The sequence below is a fragment of the Asterias rubens genome, chromosome 8, assembly GCF_902459465.1.
Source record: "Asterias rubens chromosome 8, eAstRub1.3, whole genome shotgun sequence".
Taxonomy (NCBI): domain Eukaryota; kingdom Metazoa; phylum Echinodermata; class Asteroidea; order Forcipulatida; family Asteriidae; genus Asterias; species Asterias rubens.
This window is the reverse complement of record NC_047069.1, coordinates 19,746,691-19,767,852: the sequence shown is the minus strand read 5'-3', so window position 1 is coordinate 19,767,852 and position 21,162 is coordinate 19,746,691. Positions and strand designations below refer to the sequence as shown.

At 39.0% G+C, this 21,162-nt stretch overlaps 2 protein-coding genes across 2 annotated transcripts; one reads left to right on the top strand and one right to left on the bottom strand.

The window, feature by feature from the left end:
- Positions 1 to 621: 621 nt before the first annotated feature.
- Positions 622 to 14,271, bottom strand: LOC117293996 (U3 small nucleolar RNA-associated protein 18 homolog). The gene is made up of 13 exons (XM_033776513.1): positions 13,996 to 14,271; positions 13,015 to 13,085; positions 11,602 to 11,682; positions 10,814 to 10,887; positions 10,544 to 10,686; positions 8,391 to 8,474; positions 7,366 to 7,537; positions 6,511 to 6,614; positions 4,115 to 4,205; positions 3,681 to 3,804; positions 2,654 to 2,825; positions 2,003 to 2,142; positions 622 to 1,433 (listed from the first exon to the last, which is right to left on the bottom strand). Exons 1-13 carry the CDS (start codon positions 14,248 to 14,250, stop codon positions 1,409 to 1,411), a joined length of 1,536 nt encoding a protein of 511 aa, XP_033632404.1. The 5' UTR covers positions 14,251 to 14,271; the 3' UTR covers positions 622 to 1,408.
- Positions 14,272 to 14,747: 476 nt separating this feature from the next.
- LOC117293671 (nucleoside diphosphate kinase A1-like) lies at positions 14,748 to 19,957 on the top strand. Its single transcript, XM_033776068.1, has 3 exons — positions 14,748 to 14,978; positions 16,714 to 16,875; positions 17,789 to 19,957. The coding sequence occupies exons 1-3, from the start codon at positions 14,799 to 14,801 to the stop codon at positions 17,957 to 17,959; spliced, it is 513 nt and encodes a 170-aa protein (XP_033631959.1). The 5' UTR covers positions 14,748 to 14,798; the 3' UTR covers positions 17,960 to 19,957.
- Positions 19,958 to 21,162: the final 1,205 nt, after the last annotated feature.

Here is a 21,162-nt window from a genome sequence, read left to right as displayed (position 1 = left end):
ATTTTACAATGACTGGAATAATCATTGCGACTGGTTACTGAATCACAATTTCTTGATTTGTGCAATTCATAATTATAGACGTTAACCAATATTTGTATCTAAGAGATTGGCTGTTGCCACACAGCTTGGCGTTTATATCCCCCTGTGGGAGTTTGCCGAGTTCCCTTGTTGGAAGATCATCTAAACAAACAATCAAACAAACAAACAAACAAAGGTGCCGAGGCACAAACGTAATGAACCATGCCTTAAACACCAGGGTGAACAAATGTCAATAATAAGTGTACTGGGTCCTGTTCACATGCATGACACAATACACAAAGGCTCTACAACTTTACGTCCCATCAGAAGAACAAAGCAATAATGGTGATGGAAGTGTCTTGCTTAAAGACACAAATGTCAAAACCAGGCCTCGGACCCACCATCTACTGATCAGAAACACCAGTAGAGCACTTCACAGTCCAGTGCACTTGACCACTCAGCCATACACCACAATTTGACTCCCTAAAAGGCAGAACATGAGCAGAGAATATAGCCACATATGGCATCTGTACAAGGAATTAAAAACATGAAACATTCAACCATCTGCAACAAAAATCTAAACATACACGTTTTATTTTCCTCAACTCCTTCTTTATTCTGGTAAACATTATCGATTACATTTACACAAAACACCTGTAGTTTACATGTGAAACAAAGCAGTGCTTTAAATCAAGACTATTTCCATTACATTGTAAGTATTCATGAATAAAAAATATTTTCATTTTATTGGAGGAAAAATATTTCTGCAAATGCCTTGTTGCTATGTCTTCACAAAACAAAAACCTTAAAACCCAGCTGAGTTACTTTCTTTAAACTTTACAATTTGTATATTTTTACAAAGTTAGTATTGGCACTATTGCTCAATAGACCGTATTGAATATGACGTCACCATTCAAATATCTGCCCTAACATGGCGTTTATGAGCGTGTGCCTGCATGTGCCGCAGAAATCAAACCGGGAACGCTGCATGCTGCGCGTGATCCATAGAGGTATGCGTTTAGACGCGCATTCAGTTTGCACTACAAGATGGTGACTTTCAAAGCAACAAAGGGGTTATTCAATACAGTCTATTCTGAACAAATTCTTTTGTTGGTTTTTCCACATCTTTTCATTTCTGTCCACTAGACTGCTTCTGTTAGACCAGTATACCTCTTCATGTTGGTTGTCATTTGGCCTTCGAAAAAAAATATGCCAGTGTCGAAACATCAGGCCATTCACTATTTGTTGCAGAAATAAATGATCTCTTAATGGGTTAAACCAAGGCGTCAACAACGACACTTGACTATGCTGCTGGTTGATCAATATCTTGACATGAAGCGATATACCTTACTGGCTCAGAACAAACCATCCTATTGACATCCAGATGTCTTCAATAGTTTTTATAATGGCCCAACCTAGAAGGATAGAAACAGAAAGAAGATGTCACTAATTAAAATAAAAAACCTTATCACTGAGAAATATGAGAACAATGGGTGCGTTCGTTTAGCTTCCCTTGGTTGACCCAGCGGTGCTCACTCGGGTGAGCCCCTGACAAGAGCTAATCGAACGATCACACTCGCCCTCTCGTGGTGACAGCATGCACCTCAGGTCACCCTCAAGTGACCCACTCCACAAACAGGGCACTGGGGTCTGACCCAGGTGAGCCCGTCAAAGCTATTCGAACGTATCGGGGCAGACCGGGTCGACCCAGGGAAGCTAAACGAACGCACCCAATATAAATAGATAGATGAATATCAAGTAACAAACCACAATAGAAGCTGACTGGGTAAATTTTGTTTTAATAAGTTGGGTTGAAAACAAAAGTTTTTGACCTCTTTATGTATTAAAATAGAAGTTAGGCAAACCTTGCGCCGTTTATGGTCGCTATTGGCATTTTAGTACAAGCCACCTGTGACCACTATGGTCTCTAAAGAGCTAATTGTCTCTGTATCAAGACAGGAAGGCCACAGACATATTTATTTACCTGTAGAGCATAGCTTTGCCCTTGTTGTTCCCAACGGCCATGTAGCCGCCGTTTGGAGAGAAGTCAAGTTCCGTAGCCAGCCCGATGGTGTCAGCATGGTTAGGAAAGTTGGGGAAAACGTGGCAATCTGGGAGGTGAATCTGCGACAAAACAAAATCAAAATAATTTATCAATCCTCTTTTCCATCTTTCCCCATCCAAATTTTCCTGGCCCTCTCCAGAAAAACGTGGCCTTGTGTTTGAAGAATTAAGGATTTATTAGTTCACTAAACTGTGACATTTATGAGTAATAATAATAATGTACACTTATATGAGTGATGGAGGTTGACCTGATGGGTCCAATTTCAATGGCTCTGTTTACCGTAAGCAAAGAATCTACACGTACGGAAGCAGGGAATTCTGTGCTTATGCTAAGCAGATGTCATAGGTGAGCAGAGAGTTTTTGCTTCTGTTACTAAGCACTCTTTTCTTATTACACAATTAGCTCAGAAACTCAGCACTTGCACAGTAAGTGGAGAATGGTGATCTTAATAATTTGGCAGTAATTTCAACCATGAAATTAGGCCCTGCTCGCCTACACAACAAACTGTCAACTGAGTCTTTTGCAGCCTATGGAACAAATATTTGAAAATAACATTACTTGAAAACTCACCAGTTTGACAGAGTTTGCGGTGTGGAATGATGCAGTGGCTACAATCTCGCTGTTGTGATTAAATTTTGATGCCGTTATCTGCGTGGTTAGATTCATCACGGCTCTGACCGGTTTGGGTCTTACTTCAGTCAGACAGTGGTTATCATAAATATTTAGTACACCACTGTGAGATCTGAAATAGGAAAACAAAAAATGAAAAATCATTGTACATTTCACAACTTCTCGAAATGAAAAGGTAGATGTGTGAACATGAGGGCTTAATTTCATAAAAGTCTGTAAGCACAAAAACTTGCTAAACACAGAAAACTCTAACTCTTGCTTAGCAAAAAGGTTACCAGCCAAAATACTGAATATTTACCTTAGCTGTGACTGGTACCCTATTCATTTCTTGCTTAGCAAAGGTTATTGCAAAGCAGAATTTTCTGCTAAACAGCTTTATGAAATAAGGCCCAGGTCTTTAGGAAAAAACGTACAGATAAACATTGAGACCTACTTCATCCCTGGTTTTTCTTCAAAACCAGCATTTCATGACATCAGAGAAAAGACTTTTAGCACATGGTTGGCACCAGTATAACACGTCTATTCTTTATTTTAACAAAAACTTTGGGAGTGGCCACAGCAAACTGTACAGAAAAATTCTTCAACATTGCCAAGGCAGCCACTGGCCATTGCCATGGCCAAATTTGCTTTATTTGTGGCCTGGCCGAGTGTTCTAGCACACCAGACACGAGCTCTGGGCCAAATTTCATAAAGCCCGTAAGCATAAAAAAATTGGTTACCAAAAGAAAGTGGTTACCAGCCAAAACTCCATAATATTAACATAAATCCAACTGGTGCCCCACTCATTTTAAACCTAGCAAAGACAGTACTTTCTGGTCCTGGTGTTTCAAATGAAGCTCTAGTAAAAGAAATGTTTTAACTCAAAATTAATTTGTAAGTTTTTGTTAACGAGCTGACGCTCTGTGATATGAAGGCACTTATGGATTCTTCAAGAAAAACTTTTTTTTTTAAACCAGGTTTTACTCACCCGCAAGCTATGTATTGACCATCCCTCGATACAGAAATGGTAGAGCCCTGGATGCAGCCCTCATCAACAAATTTGTGGACACAATCTCTAGTCTTCATGTCCCAGACGTAGACTTCGCCATCATCTGAAAAGGGGAACACAAATGTCAGAGTGAAAACAAAGAAAAACAGGAAAGTAAAAAGACCAAATGTGAGTATAAAAGGTTTCTTTCTGGAGCTAAAAAAAATAATGCATATTAAGTATACTTTAAGGTGTTTTGCATCCGCGCTGATAATCCCGCTCTAGCGTTCAACCCCAAATCATTATTATTATTATTTCAAGTAGTTCTGGGGAAATGAAAATGGGTACCATCTAGCTAGGAAAAGGGACATTTAGTGATATCACTCCGATGTCTTCATCCTACCCTGAATTGACGAAGGCTAAAAAACACTCACCTCCAAAGGACAGTAACTTGGAACCATCTCCACTGAATGCAATAGACTTCACTAAACCATTCATCTTCAACGTGCTGATCAATTCTTTGTTCTGCCATACAAATTAAAAATGGTCCACAAGAAAATGTAAAAATTATGTTTATAAAACAAACTATACTTAAAAATAGTATAAGCTGTGGTTAAAGACAGTGGACACTATTGGTAATTGTCAAAGATTAGTCCTCACAGTTGGTGCATCTCAACATATGCATAAAATAACAAACCTGTGAAAATTTGAGCTCAATCGGTCGTCGAAGTTGCGAGATAATAATGAAAAAAAAAAAACACCCCTGTCACACGAAGTTGTGTGCTTTCTGATGATTGATTTCAAGACCTCAAATTCTAAACTTGAGGTCTGGAAATCAAATACATGGAAAATGACTTCTTTCTCGAAAACTACGTCACTTCAGAGGGAGCTGTTTCTCACAATGTTTTATACTATAAACCTCTCCCCATTACTTGTAATCAAGAAAGGTTTTATGATGATAATTATTTTGAGTATAATTACCAATAGTGTCCACTGCCTTTAAGTGCAAAAAACAGTAAGTGGCCTGACATTTCAAAAAAATATACGGCTAGGGTTCGACATGGCAGGCACTATTTTTGGCAACGAAAAATAATGTTTACCTAGATTCAATTATACCTTGTCAAAGTAAAGACAAATTAAGTGTCTACCTAATGCCGAACTGTAGTAATATATTTAGGAATCCTCATCTAAACGGGCCCACATTTCATTTGAGAGGGCAATTATGTTAGTTTGCTTTTTGCAAAGAGCACTTCCACTGGGAAAAACCTTCATGATAACAAAACAAAACATTTATTTTAAGGGACACCAATGCCAAGAACAGAGCATGGTCCATGTGTACAGGCATGCAATTCCCCGTTGAAAAAAAGAGGAAAATTTTCAAAGGCAGCCGAAACGCCACGGGACATGATACCCACAATGGTACCCTAGAAAATGTTGAGGTTTATTATGCTCTTAGGTGCATTGTTAGCATGAACTAGGCTTATTTTACATGATTGTAGTCTGACACTGTTGTTGCCAGGCATATATTAGGCAAAAAAATAAAATATAAAATTAAAAAAACGCGGAAGAGTCTAGGCCTGCTTTAATATAACCAATTCACAAATCTTTTGAGCATTTGCAAAACCTAGGAGAATAACAAACTAACACTATACTCAATAAATTTAATATATTCTAATAATGGGTTTTTTAAAGGCATACAAAAACTTGAACTTCTTCAAGTTTAATGTCAGTTTTCTAATGGCGTTATAAACTACCAGAACAGCTGTCACTTGTCAGTAAAAATTGTCAGAGAAAATTGCATTCACAAACTACATGAAATACACATGTCAGTCAACCTCCTACTGGCTGGCCATTCAACATCATCACGTAGAGAAAATTGCATTCACAAACTACATGAAATACACATGTCAGTCAACCTCCTACTGGCTGGCCATTCAACATCATCACGTACAGAAAATTGCATTCACAAACTACATGAAATACACATGTCAGTCAACCTCCTACTGGCTGACCATTCAACATCATCACGTAGAGAAAAATGCATTCACAAACTACATGACATACACATGTCAGTCAACCTCCTACTGGCTGACCATTTAACATCATCAACAAATCAACAATTCAAAACAAATTGCATTTAAAGGCAGTGGGCGCTATTGGTAATTACCCAAAATAATTATTAGCATAAAACCTCACTTGGTAACGAGTAATGGGGAGAGGTTGATAGTATAAAACATTGTGAGAAACGGCTTGCTCTGAAGTGACGTAGTTTTCGAGAAACAGGGTAATTTTCCACGAATTTGATTTCGAGACGTCAAGTTTAGAACTTGAGGTCTCAAAATCAAGCATCTGAAAGCACACAGCTTCATGTGACAAGGGTGTTTTTTTCTTTCATAGTTATCTCGCAACTCCGACGACCAATCGAGCTCAAATTTTCACAGGTTTGTTATTTTATACATGTTGAGATACACCAAGTGAGAAGACCAATAGTGTCCACTGTCTTTAAGTACAACACAACTCAACTTGGCAAAATATTATCAGCAATAAAGAAATTCATTAGACAACAAAGAAATTACCATTAAGTTATCACACAGGCACAAGCAGAATAGGGAACAAATTCTGCGTCCCATATCCAACAGACCAATTTGATATCAAATTATAAATAATACAAGACATTTATAATGAGCAAAATGCAGGAGCGTCTGTAAGCAACACAACATAAAACAATGAATGGAAATGAACAATATAAAGCAATAAATAAGAAGATGATAATACTGAAATGAATGGTCACTGGAGTGTAAATTACAAAAGTTTTTGAATATAGACTAACCTTAGCCGATAAAAGATGAATAAAACCATACAATCCCTGGAAGGCTATAAACTGTCCATCCGGGGAAACCGCAAATTTACAAAGTGGTTGCCTCTCTGAATATTCTGTAAAGAAAAAAGAGAGAAAAATCACATCATAGATTAAATATTCAACAAGTCACTCAATAAGCGGGAATTCAAGTTCAGTAACACACACTGCTCAATTTACTCATAGGACCATGACAAGACCAACTTAATAACTGGGACAACTTCATAAAGCCTGTAAGTGCGACAAAGGTGTTAAGCATAGACAAATCTTACTTAGCAAAAAAAAAATGGGTCCAGTAGCATTCATTCTTCATACAGCAGTGTGCTAAAGGCACTGGACACTATTTAATTTCTCCAAATAATTGTTAGCATAAAATCTTACTTGGAACCAGCAATGGAGCTATAAATAACATTGTGAGAAATGGCTCCCTCTGAAGTAACATAGTTTTTGAGAACGAGGTAATGTCTCACTCAAATAATTTTATTCAAAGTTGTGCAACAAGGTTTTTTTTCTTTAATAAAAATTAGGTTCTTGCAACTTCGATGACCAATTGAGCCCAAATGTTCACAAAGTTCACAAATTTGGTATTTTATGCAACATTTATATGTTTGGATACTCCAAGTGAGAATACTGGTCTTTGAAGATAACCAAACGTGTCCAGTACCTTTGGTCAATAATTTGTGCAAAAACACATTATGTGATTACACTGAGCACCTTGACTAGCCGCATTGGCGCCCTCTGTTGACAATTTAGGTATGAGCATTTCCTTTATAAGTATTCAAAGCCTAAATCTTCAAACTCCCTCATCTCTGAAGACCTTCAACTCACCTCTAAGGAATGAAACTCGTTCCATTTTGCCGGCGATCATGTCGTAGACGTAGTACCAGCGTGACCTGGATGACATGATGACCTCCGTTCCGTCGGCGGAGAAATGAGCGCTGAGAATGGGAAACTTTTCCACGGCTACGCTCTGAATCTTTGGATTGTTTTTGCCATCCACCTGTAGAAGAACCCATCAACAAATGCAAAAAAAAGATTGCGGGAAAGTTCTATCTCGCAACTCACACCTGTTATCTTTATGTTATTCCTTTTCCAAACAGTTGACTTAGTTGAATCATGTACAAACCAGTAGGGCTGCTGACAGGCAGATAAACTGCTCACGCATTAAGTTTAATGACCAAAGTAATTCAATGTACACCCACTCGGTGAGAAGGATGTAAATATTCTGAGTTGAAACCAACGGTTCTTTTCAGAACCACCCCAACTCATTAGAGATAGTCATTACAGGGTGTTACATGGTAACCGCAAACCTTTCTATATCGTATTTCCACCATGCAAAGTTTCAAATCCTACTTATTGAAGAGTTTTTGTAACCAAACTTATTTTAATGGAGCTTTCCCAAAATGGTAATTTGATGTGAGAATAAACGAGACAAGATTTTGGTGACACTAGTACAGCCCTTCAATGGGAAAACAGCCCAACTACACAAAACTAAGTTTTGAGAAAACAAGAACAGAGACGAGCTGTTTTGCCATATAATGGGATGAAAGTGCAAAAAGAGGCCAAAATAGTATATTTTATATCCACATTATACATAGTTTGCCTTTGAAACTTTTAAAGAAAAATAAAAACCGGCTCAATTTACCCAGAAATTATCTAATATCAGAAACAAAATTTTTCAAGTTAGGCTGTTTTGACAAGGTGGCGTTCAACTTAGGTTAGTCCATAGTTCTTGGTAACAGGCGCATACTGTTTGCTGTTACCTAGCGTTTTAAAATCTCACTTTAAAAATCATTGATAATAATTGTCAAAGTTCTGAATATGCGGAGAGACAAGAACCCCCCACAACAAACCTGAAATATATGAAGACTTTCGTCCTCTCCAGCCGTCAGGATCACCTGCGACGTTGGATGGAACTCCATCGCATGAAGTCGGCTCTGCACAGATATAAATCAATTAAATTTTAAAAATATTAATATTAGAGTCTTAATAACATAATAATAATAATAATTATAATAACAAATTCTTATATAGCCCATTTCACAACAACCGTATCAATGCGCCTTACATTAGTACCCTGGTCATAGGGCCAATATCATCCCTGTAATGTTTCTCAGCTCCCTGGGGAGTATACAGCCCTGAGCTGCCTGTAAGGCGCATGTGGCTTTTTCATACACAATATCAACCTCTACCCTTGCAGCTACCCATTTATACCCCTGTGTGAAGAGAAGCAATTATAGTAAAGTATCTTGCTCAAGGACACAAGTGTCACGACCGGGACTCAAACCCACACTCCGGTGAATCGGCACCAGAACTTGAATTCGATGCTCTAAACCACTCGGCCATGACACTCTACTCGGCCATGACACTCTACTCGGCCATGACACTCTACTCGGCCATGACACTCTACTCGGCCATGACACTCTACTCGGCCATGACACTCTACTCGGCCATGACACTCTACTCGGCCATGACACTCTACTCGGCCATGACACTCTACTCGGCCATGACACTCTACTCGACCATGACACTCTACTCGGCCATGACACTCTACTCGGCCATGACACTCTACTCGGCCATGACACTCTACTCGGCCATGACACTCTACTCGGCCATGACACTCTACTCGGCCATGACACTCTACTCGGCCATGACACTCTACTCGGCCATGACACTCTACTCGGCCATGACACTCTACTCGGCCATGACACTCTACTCGGCCATGACACTCTACTCGGCCATGACACTCTACTCGGCCATGACACTCTACTCGGCCATGACACTCTACTCGGCCATGACACTCTACTCGGCCATGACACTCTACTCGGCCATGACACTCTACTGGGCCATGACACTCTACTGGGCCATGACACTCTACTGGGCCATGACACTCTACTGGGCCATGACACTCTACTGGGCCATGACACTCTACTCGGCCATGACACTCTACTCGGCCATGACACTCTACTCGGCCATGACACTCTACTCGGCCATGACACTCTACTGGGCCATGACACTCTACTGGGCCATGACACTCTACTCGGCCATGACACTCTACTCGGCCATGACACTCTACTGAGCCATGACACTCAACTTGGCCATGACACTCTACTCGGCCATGACACTCTACTCGGCCATGACACTCTATAGCGTGCATATCCACAAATAAGGTGCTCAAGAAGCTTCAACAATGAGGAACGTAAGAAAGGTTTTTGATGCTTTTTATGAATTATGAGACCAATTTATGAACAAGGTGCTGCAGCATACTCAGCAACCACTGCCATAAACCCTGGGTAAAACTCATTCTCTTAGCATTCTATTTTTTTCAAAGCTAGTGGCCTGATGTTTCGATGCAAGAAGAATCTTTCTCGAGGGCTAAATGACAACAAACCTAATTCAAAAAAACATGTTGACAACTAAACAAGTGCAACACAAGCAGTCAAGTGGAAATACATTAATAGAGGGAGAGGGGGACAGAATGCACACAGAAAAAAACAATGAATGGATGCTTGTAGACACAATACATGGGACCTACAGCTTAACATCCCATCCAAAAGACAAAAACAATTATTGTAAAAGTGTCTTGGTCAGGCGCACAAGTGCCCCGACCGGAACTCCAACCCACACTCTGCTGATAAGGAGCCACAGACATGATAGAGCTTTAAGCAAGTGCTCTTAAAGACACTGGACACCTTTGGTAATCATAAACCAGTCTTCTCACTTCATGTATCTCAACACATGCACAAAATAACAAACCTGTGAAAATTTGAGCTCAATTGGTCGTCAAAGTTGCAAGATAATAATGAAAGAAAAAACACCCTTGTCACACGAATTAAGTTGTGTGCTCAATCACTACATTCCACATTGTATACTTACCGGCCAACGATTTCCCTTGTATGACAGAGCAAAATGCTACACGAATTGTCAGCATTCAGTGTGCAAAAAACAAGTGCAGTCTAAATTTTCGGCTACGCATAATTACTTGATAAAATCACTCCCTGCTAACCTTAGTGTACTGTTCCTTGTTAGCGTCGGTCACCCTCCTGAAGTTCAGGTAGCTCTTAGGTAGAGCCTCTGAAGACGTCAGGTAATCACCAGTCCGTCTTAGTAACCTGTCTTCTTCATCTTCATCATCGCTTCCACTTTCATCTACGAAAAAAATCCAAGAAAAAAATTAAATTTTAATTTAACCAAGGATAAATTGCAGAAACATTAAATCAAAAGCTATGACATATTGCATGTTAACATAAAAATATTTAAAGAAATTGTACCATACCTTCAGATTCGCTGTTTGTTCTCTTAGATTTCAACTGGGCCCATGCTGGTGTACTCCCAACAACCTTCTCAAACCTAAAAGTGGAAATGTTGGAGTTTATCAACACTGTCATGACTGTACAGTTGTATTATTAGTTGAAAATTTACAAAAAAAATTATTTTCTTACAGACTGTTCTTTGTTCCCTTAAATGGAATTTGTAAACTCCAGAATGTTGGGAGACTTGTCAGTTCTAGTAGGAATTTAATTTGGTAGAAGTTTTGCCACTTCCAAGGATGCATCGTAAACCTGGGTATGATCCCTGGCTACAAGGCAGTTGCAGGTCGAACAAAGATACTGACAAAATTGGGATGCCACTAAATTTAGGGCTAGATACATGTACATGATAGCATGTCTCAGTAGGTAAAGCGCTAGCACGATAATCCAGAGGTTGCAGGTTCAAGTTCCGCTCAAGTTTTCTTTGTTAAAGACCCTGGACACTATTGGTAATTGTCAAAGACCAGTCTTCTCACTTGTTGTATATCTCAACATGCACAAAATAACAAACATGTAAAAATTTGAGCTCAATTGGTCGTCGAAGTTGCGAGATAATAGTGAAAGAAAATACACCCTTGTCCACGAAGCTACGTGCTTTCAGATGCTTGATTTCGAGACCTCAAAATCTAAACCTAAAGTCTCAAAATCAAATTTGTGGAAATTGTCCACTGCCTTTAAACCAAAAATTAACTTATCTTCAGTCTGTCAGCATATTTAAATTAGAGTCGTTCATGCTAACATAAATGGAACTTACTCTACTTTTCTACTTCTGCTGAATTTTGTTCCGGAATTATTTGGAACCAAGGCCTCATCTTTGTCTTTCTTGGCTGTCGAACTGAAATGAAAAAAAACCATATGATTCCATATAAAACTGGCATAGACTGCTGTCACTATAGTCAGTGAAAAGGAGAATAAAAGAGTGGTCAACATTAGAGGTGAAGGGGTGACTACGGTAGTGCTAGTGCACTGTAAAAAGTTTATTTGACAAAAATACCAGAATCTGAGTGCCGCATCATCTTCCGTAACTTTGTTCGAATGATATCCATACCCTCAAGAGTGGTTGCGAAATGTATGCAGAGAGGAGCATGTGCTTCAAATTAATTCCAAAGTTGTCAAAACTATGAAAAATAAGGCATTTTATGGTCTTTGGTGGTCGTGACAGCGCTTCTCGCTAAATTGGCATTCTATTAAGTTCCTTCTGACATGAGTGCATGACATTATCAGCTGTCCGTGTGATGAAATGTCTGCTTGAATTTGTTGTTTTAAAGGTCAATAATTTGCGTTTTAGCAGACAAATCCTCAAGAGCAATATTATCAAAGTGAAATTAAGTCCAACATCCATTACATAATCTTCAAAATCCCTTAAAAAGTGGCTTGCAGTCAGATATGGAAAAATCTTTCAACACGTTTGAGTTGTCTTTGCATTCGGAAAATGTATTGCAAAAAACTAAGTGAGCCGCAGTTGCTACATGAAGTGTTTTTTTTTATAGCTCCAAGGGTAGACAAGATTAAATGCTTACCCTTGACCTTTCTCATTCTTTGTCTCATGGCAAGATGGGCATCTTTCCATATAAAGTCGGGATGCTGCCCTTGGCATATAAACAAACCATCTGGGCCAAATTTCTTAAAGCTCTTAAGCAGAAAATGCTGCTTAGTATATTCCTTTGCTAAGCAAGAAATGAGTGGGGGTACCAGTCACACCAATCGTAAATGTTTGGCTGGTAACCTTTTTCTTGCTAAGCAGGAGTTTTGTGCGCTTAGCAATTTGTTGTGCCTACAATAGGCTTTTATGAACTCGGGTCCTGATCCTGATCCAGCTGTGGTAAAAAGTTACAGACAATGGGTGCGTTCGATAAGCTTCCCTAAGTTGACTTGGATCTGCCCCTGGTACGTTCAAATAGCTTTGACATCATTCCAGGGGCTCAACGGGTGAGCCGTAAGGGCCCTGCTTGTGGAATGGGTCACTTGGGGCTGGCCCGAGGTTGCATGACGTTACCACTAGAAGGCGAGTGATCATTCACGTAGCTCTTCTTTTCAGGGGCTCACCCGAGTGAGCACTGCGGGGTCGACACAGGGAAGCTAATCGAGCGCACCCAATATATTGTGAAAGGTTGATAGAAAAGAAACGGTGAGCGGTATGTCAACTATTTCAATTTGGAGTCCTGACCTTTGTATGACATCTTCGCCTTCATCCTGCCAGGCTGGTTTCCTCTGTTCTCTGTCCAACACTCCAATCTCCTGTTATTTCATAAACGAAAAGAATACGCAGGGATAAAAGGTTATTCGATTATCAACAAGTTCTCTTTTGATTGAGGACTCCCATCCAACAACCCCACCCCTTAACAAGAGAAACAAAACTTATGAAACTTGTGATTGCACCAGCCCTATTTTATTTTTTATTTTTCAAATAAACAAATTAAAACAGCAATAACAATAAATTGAAATATAATAAAATAATCAAATACAAATTTAAAAACCAACAAAAATATAACAAATTAAAAACAACATTTTTTTTTGTGCAATGATCACAACCGTCAATCAATCCTCCCGACTTGGAGACTACTCCTAGAAACTACTAAAGGCTCCTCCAAGCCTTATTATATAGTTTCTATAACTAGAAGTAGAGGGGATAAGAAAGAATTATAGCAAGTAGACATGAAAGAAAATTGATGTCAGTTAGACTCAGAAACTGAATCGCTTACTAAAATAAACAAATTTATAATTTGAGGTTAGTTGCGACAACGTAACTCCTGCCGACAGCGGAACGTCGGCAGGAGGGTTACGTTATCGCAACTAATTTGAGGTATACTCAATTTTATATTTAATAAACAAAACTAAAATACATTTCTGGAATGTCCGTATTTTTAAGTTCAAGGAATAATGGCCTGAAGTGTCGAACCAGTAGTACAGTAGCGGAACTTTTTTTCTAAAATAAAAGTAGGTCTTTTGCATCAAGGGCTAAAGCAAAGGGTGTGAAATAAGAGGCCATTATTCATTAATTAAAATTTCTTGCAACTTATTTTTGGTTGGTATTCACTATTCAGATTTGCAAAAATTTACTTAATATTCCCCTTTTTTAAATTTCCTATTTTAAAAACACGATTGTACCTAAAATCACATTTTCTTAATACACATCCATTATACCTACCCGATCCTCAACCTGCAATTTATTCACAATTGAGTCCTGTCCACCCAAGACAACATCCTCCAGTTGTCTCTCGAAGTCCGGCTTCGGGATTCTTGAGCCGAGAACCGGCAATTCCCTCCGCCGTTCAGACGGTCTGGTTTCCCCATCAGCTTGTTTCGCAGTTTTCGGTGCCGTCTCTGGAATTCCTTGGGACGAAATGCCATCGTTTTTTGTTAATTCTGTCGCTACAGACCGTTTCTTTGCCCGACGCAGCATCTCTGTTTTCTTCAGTAAAGTTCAAAGACTTATTACCGCAGACAAAGTCTTGTTATGTTGTTATTTCTCTAATTGAAATTGACAACATCTTTCATGTTTTTAACTTCGCCGCAGATGGACTTCATCTTACATTTACTACCACGTGTGTGTAGAGCGCCACCAACGGTTGTGTCTCTTTGAATCATTTCCGGCGACTGTTCAAATACTTATTTTTGAATATCGGTTTTGCAATATCTTACAAGTTTAGATAATATTCTAGAATCCTCGATGCAAAGTAAATTTATAAACAGGTAAAAGTATTTTGGTGATGATATTTTCAAAATAATTTATTGACAATTTATTGACCAATCGTAGAATTCTAAATATAACTTAATATTTACTCATGAAACAGTACAACCACGTGACAACAGTCGGAAAGGGCATTTAAACAGTCTAGTTCCCGTCTCTTACTTATGTCGTTTCTAGACCACACAATAAGTCTGGTTTCGTTCCTCTTTTTCAGCATGCCACACGTCCGTCCTTTCTAATCGCCGGCAAGTTGAGTCCACATGATCATTTCAGTTCTCGCAGTATTCGCGTACTTCTACCCCGATAAAATCATGGCTAAAAACGCAGAGAGAAGTTTCATCATGGTGAAGCCTGATGGCGTCCAACGGGGACTCATCAGCGACATTATGAAGCGATTTGAACAGAAGGGCTTCAAGTTGGTGGCTGCTAAAATTATGAAGGTTCGAACCAGTTTATCCTTTATCTTTTTTTTGACAATGAAATATCACATTGTTCTCTCTTTGGTTTTTGTGTGTAGACTGTAGGCGATCCAGTGCAACGCAGTGCAGCAGTGACATCGTCTGCGGTAAATTTTCCGTATCCAGTGCATCACCACTTTTTCACTCATTTTTACACAAATTTGAGTAAAATTAAATACTATTTTATTTTTAGTTCATATAAACGAATGAGGTTTATCGCGAATAGCAAAATATCAAGAGAGGGCGCTGTTGAACCTACATAAAGGTAATCGTATAGATGATGCGTGCGCGAGTCGTGCATGACAACATACACCGCATAGCAAACTGCCCCATATGCCTTCCCACAACGCATTGCGGTTCTGAATCGCGATAAACCTTATGAAAAAGTTGTAGCAGGATTTGGAAACTTTTTCCATCTATTCAATCGGTCAACTGTTTGCGCAATCAACCGGTTGTGCAGGAATGGTTTTGCGCAATCGGTTATCGCGCAGGAATGGTTTTGCATGACTGATTGTGTGTAGGAAGGGTTTCATGTGATCAACTTATCAAGCAGGAGATTCTGTCCCCCGATGGAAAATTAACATGGGCTGAAGGAGGATGATTTTTAATGGAGGCCACTACTAATTATTAGAAGAAGTTTGTACATCGCGCAAAACCTCTCCAGCACAGTCGACCAATCGTCAAAACTATTCCTGCACAACAAGTCGACCACGCGAAACCAGTCCTACCTGATCGGTCAAACTCAAAGGCGCAATCATAGTTGTGTGATCGATCGATAATTATCGCGCAAAACCATTCCATCGCAATCAAAATCTTTCCAAGATATGTCGTAAATGGTGTTTGAAGCTTTGCATGGTGTGAAGAATAAGAGTTACTTTAATTTAAGCTATCAATATAAACCACAAGGGATAATATAAATTATCACACAAGCGCGAGTGGAATACACAAAAAAATAATATTAATAGCGCTTCTGCGTCCCATAAACAACGAGGCCGGATCCAAGCTGATCCAATATGTCGATCGCGCAAAACTATTCCTGCATAATATTAATAGCGCTTCTGCGTCCCATAAACAACGAGGCTGGATCCAAGCTGATCCAATATGTCGATCGCGCAAAACCATTCCTGCATGATCGGTTGTTGCACAAACATATTCGTGGCATTTCTGGCTACGCGAACAAAGGATCCTCGAATATAGTGCTGTGCAGCGCAATTGGTCAATCGGCCGCCCCGCCCAACAGTGCTAACTCAGCAGCTCACTATCTATTTAATAATAAAACTAATTGTTTTTTCATTTATAAAGCGCTAATTCCAACATAATTTTGTTTAAAAAAAACATTAAGAAAAAATACAAGAAAATACACTACAAAAATGTACCCTGATACGCACTATTTCACACATTAAAATGAATAAAGGAAATGGCAATAAAATTTCTGATGGCTCAGTGAAAGCATGTAAGAAAGAAAACAAATGTGTTTTCCTTCCTCCAACAGCTTGTATTTAGATTTCACAGAAGATTTACTGCTGTGGGCTGTGCTCTCATAGAAACAGCCCTCGAGAAACTGCCATTGTCCTATTGTTTACAGTCACCAATGTCTACTGTACTATGTGAGACCAGACAACTGGACAGTGGACCGAATCAACTTGAGACAACCTGACTATTGGTTCAATTCAACTCAATTAAAAAAAGATTTTTCCTTTTTCTAACAACTTTGCAGGCCGATAATGAATTGGTGAAGCAACATTACATTGATCTGAAGGACAAGCCATTCTACCCCGGCCTTTGTTCTTTCATCTCTAGCGCTCCAGTGTTCCCGATGGTGTGGGAAGGCCTCAATGTTGTCAAGACTGGGCGTGACATGCTCGGAGAAACCGACCCGGTAAGTTACTTCAGTGGTGAAATCAAGAGGAAGAAAGTGTTTTGACCTAGTGACTGGGGCGCTAGTTCGACCGCAGACGTCAACATTTTATAAAAACTGTTATACAGTGCATACATTGTTACTTGGCTATTTGCTATGATTTTCCAAATACCCAGCTAACAAAAATGCCAAAAAGAGAACCTAAACTTCCCCGATATGTCAAAGATGCAACATCAGGCATTTATTTGTACTTGAGACCATTTTTGCTGCCCCAAATTAATGTTTTGTTTCCGGTTCACATTGGAGAAATGATGACAATGACTCTCAAAATAGAGGGGTGCTCAACCGACCATCGTCATGAAAGATTTTTTTATTTTATTTTGTTATGCAAGTTCGCCCCAAAACAAGGCTAAAAGCCACTCTAGGTAAGGGGCTACGAGAAGAAAATGATTAAACATGAAAATAACTCAGGAGAGCTGGAGGCAAGAATTGATATTCCTCTTAAGACAGTCCAGATTGTAGGATGGGGGGAAACATCCACCAGGCAAGGAGTTCCAAAGAGATGCAGTACGTGGAATAAAGCTGTTGGAATGACTCATGTGGTCTTGTGTCCTGTTTACCTTCTGGGTTCGAATTCTACCGAGCAAACCACTGATTTCACAATAACTAGAATAATTATTGTCGTCTTGTCACTTAATAAGAACTTCTTGATTGGTGCAATTCATAAATATCAGCGTTAAACCAATGTTTGTATGAGAGAGATTGGCTGTTCAGTGTTGCCAGCTTGGTGTTTATACATGTATGCTCTTGTTTGCAGAGTTCCCTCGACGGGAAGATCTTTAAGACAGACATGGAGATAATTGATGCCATGGATTACCAGTACATTACAGTTGTTGATTATAATTTTCCTGATTTTGTTTGTCTTTGTTTCTAGGCCAAATCCAAGCCAGGCACCATCCGCGGAGATTACTGCATCCAAATCGGCCGCAACATCATCCACGGATCAGACTCTGTTGAGACCGCTAAGAAAGAGATCGCTCTGTGGTTTAAGGAAGAGGAGCTGGTGGACTGGAAGCTGTCTGGCTATGAGAACATCTATGAATAGGAACTTCATATCACAATTCTATTTAGATTTCACATAGTGTTCGTATTATTACCAAGTGATATTATGTTCAACAAATTTTTTTGAAAAAAAACATTAACTTGCAGTGGATGAGCTCTCAGTTAATCTGATATTATCCAAGGTTTAGTTTCATGTGTTGGTGTTTTAAGGTTGAATAAGCCAATCAAATTCTTTTTGGTGTTGCTCAAGTGCAATGGAAGCAATTTGATTGGCTGAATTTGGATTGTTGCTATTCATCATGAGTGAGATCCAATGAGGAATTGAATTTGTGCATTTGAAACAAAAAAAGTATTATTTGAAACAAGATCTTCAACGTCGACAAATGAGACAGCCGTTGTTTTCTTTAACCATTAATATGGTGTGGAGACATCCAAGACATAGAAATGTATCAGTTTTATATTTGAGATTGAGATGCTTCACCCACTCGCTCTACCACATCCAATCTGGGTTCCAAAGCCTGTCAACCTTGCTGGGTGGACCCAGTTGTTAAAGATGATCCAATATAAATTTGATGCTTGTCATCTTTTAAATAAAATAAAGTATAGATTATTTATCAACTAATTCTCTTCACTAAGTCACAAAGTGCACTTGGTTCAGTATTAGTTATAAAAATCAGTTTGTGAACTCACAAAGCAGAAGCTGTTTGTTTTAGTCTAAAACTTAAAAAGGCAACTTTGAGTTTTACTCATACAACTGTCTCAAATTGAGGTATCAATATCACACAAAGGTCTCAAATGAAAAGTTTATGCTCTAAGCATTTCAAACCCTTCCATAATAAGCAGTTTGTCATCTGTGACTATGGTTTTAGGACCTACCAACAAAGGACCAAAAACACCACTGCATGCTTTGTATGCATTATGTATTTGTTAATCTAGTATCACCAAGTATTATGTACAATTAATGGTCACCGGGTATTTAGGGTTACATAATCTTGCATCGGAGAAAATAAAAACACTAGAGACGTCGTCTTTCTCATATCTAGTCTGCTACTTCTTATTCTTTTGACTCAAGTTATTCGAAGAATTAAACGGCTGTTGCAAATTTCTTGCTGACACAATGGAATAAGTGTTTTAAAAAGTGGGCAATTGCCACGGGTTTGGACACAAGTAGACGGGAAGACTCAGCTAACAGAGAAACAAGAGATTATCGCCACTTTTTTGAAACAAGTAACTTGAGTTTGTGTAGGGTGACCTTTCGCTTTTTAAATGGGAAAAGGTAACCTTTCCAAGGCTCTTTATTTCTGTTACGTGTTCGGGAAGTAAGAGAAAAACACTTAATGGTTTCATGATGCAAGATTACTTTAATATTTGAGTTCACTTATCATTTGTCTGGAAACTGCGTAGGCGTGGGTGTGACCACCAGGTAGGAGCCGTAGCAAATCTGTTTTGAAAACCATGTATCACAGTAATAATGTGCAGAATATCACAAGAGTTAGACATGTCATAATTGCCCCATTCACCATGGGAGTTGCACAGCTGTGCCACATCTAAAGTGCTAATTTTAGAAAGATCGTGTTTGCAAATTGTAAAACATTGGACACTTCAATTCGCTTGTATATCTAGTTTGGAAAACCAATTTCATGGAGCTGCTAAACCACTTAAAGTAGCTAAGCAGAATGAAAATGTGCTTAACAGAATAAGGTTACAAGCCAAAGCACCATGTGACGATTGGTTTCTTGTTTGCTCCGCAGAAAACTTTTAAGCAACATTTTCCGCTCGAGCAGCTCTATGAAAATGGGCCCTGCTCTTGAATCGTTGAGGAATGTTTTTTAAACGCTTTCCAATCGCGTAAACGACTTTGTAATAAATGTCTTACACAATATACACACATTTTTAAAATGCCAATTCTCTGTAAAAATGCCATCTTTAATTTATTTCAGTATAAAAAGCTACTTAATAATCATGACAACAAAGCTTCCATGTTTTGAAAAAACAGGGTGATGGAATAAATGCATTGAAGGATGATGATGAAAAAGAGAAATTATTGTTTGTGTGTGGTTTTTTTAACAGATGTTCCATTTCATTTCATTTATTCTAAGGACATGAGGGACTCTTACCAAGGTGAACTAGCCAAAAACTCAATGAAGAGAAATTAAGAAATTAGGTAGGGAAGGAAAACCCCAGAGAAATATTTTAAGGGAAAACCCACGTAGTTGGGTAGGGACTGAAAACCCAATCCACATGGTGCCTCGGTGGGATTCGAACTAGGGCCCTAGAGGTGAAAGGCCATGAAGGATACCAGTGTACCACTATGCACATACGTACCATCCCTAGATTGTCTCAAAGCACTTCAACTTCTTTTTGCAAGAATCCTCCATTGACCCAAAATCATGAAAGAAAAAAACACCCTTGTCGCACCATGGTCACATGAAGTTGTGTGCTTTCAGATGCTTGATTTCGAGACCTCAAATTCTAAATCTGAGGTCTCGAAATCAAATTCGTGGAAAACTTCTTCTTTCTCGAAAACTACGTCACTTCAGAGGGAGCTGTTTCTCACAATGTTTTATACTATCAACCTCTCCCCATTACTCGTAATCAAGAAAGGTTTTATGACAATAAAATACAAAATCTTCATTGGCTACCTGTTCAAGCTAGAATTAAATTCAAAATTCTCCTTTTAACTTTTCAATGTTTGCAAGGCACAGCCCCGATTTATCTCCAGGACCTAGTTCACAAATACATTCCTTCGAGAAATTTACGCTCTAAGTCAGAGTCTCTTCTTGTCATTTCCACCCCTGTTACAAAATCTTATGGTGCTCGCTCTTTCCAAGTAGCTGCAGCTGAACTGTGGAATGGCTTACCCGAGTCTGTCAAGGATGCTTCCACAGTTGACACATTCAAAAAAACGCCTTAAAACTCATCTTTTCAACGCTTTTCAGTAACTTTCTTTGATGGTTCATTCTTCCTTTATTTTGTTTTACTTACAGCGCATAGGGACTTTGTTTTAGTGATATGCGCTATATAAATACGGTTTATTATTATTATTATTAATAATTATTTTGAGTAATTACCAATAGTGTCCACTGCCTTTAAACAGCAGTTGTGCAGTTAGATGTGCACCATATTCATACTGTATGCATTTTCACTCCCAAAAGAAAAGTGTTTTCCCATGAGCTCCTGGTTGGACTGGCTGCATATTGCACCACACGCACCTTGTAAACCATGGCGCTATATAAAGGGAAAATG

What these genes read in the sequence shown, in the direction of transcription:
- LOC117293996 (XM_033776513.1), bottom strand. Translation starts at nt 14,250, where the DNA reads ATGCTGCGTCGGGCAAAGAAACGGTCTGTAGCGACAGAATTAACAAAA. An exon ending in AATTGCAGGTTGAGGATCGG is followed by an intron (nt 13,086 to 13,995) that starts GTAGGTATAATG and finishes ATGAAATAACAG; the next exon opens with GAGATTGGAGTGTTGGACAG. An exon ending in AGCAGAAGTAGAAAAGTAGA is followed by an intron (nt 10,888 to 11,601) that starts GTAAGTTCCATT and finishes TTCCACTTTTAG; the next exon opens with GTTTGAGAAGGTTGTTGGGA.
- LOC117293671 (XM_033776068.1), top strand. Translation starts at nt 14,799, where the DNA reads ATGATCATTTCAGTTCTCGCAGTATTCGCGTACTTCTACCCCGATAAA. An exon ending in TGGCTGCTAAAATTATGAAG is followed by an intron (nt 14,979 to 16,713) that starts GTTCGAACCAGT and finishes ACAACTTTGCAG; the next exon opens with GCCGATAATGAATTGGTGAA. An exon ending in TGCTCGGAGAAACCGACCCG is followed by an intron (nt 16,876 to 17,788) that starts GTAAGTTACTTC and finishes CTTTGTTTCTAG; the next exon opens with GCCAAATCCAAGCCAGGCAC.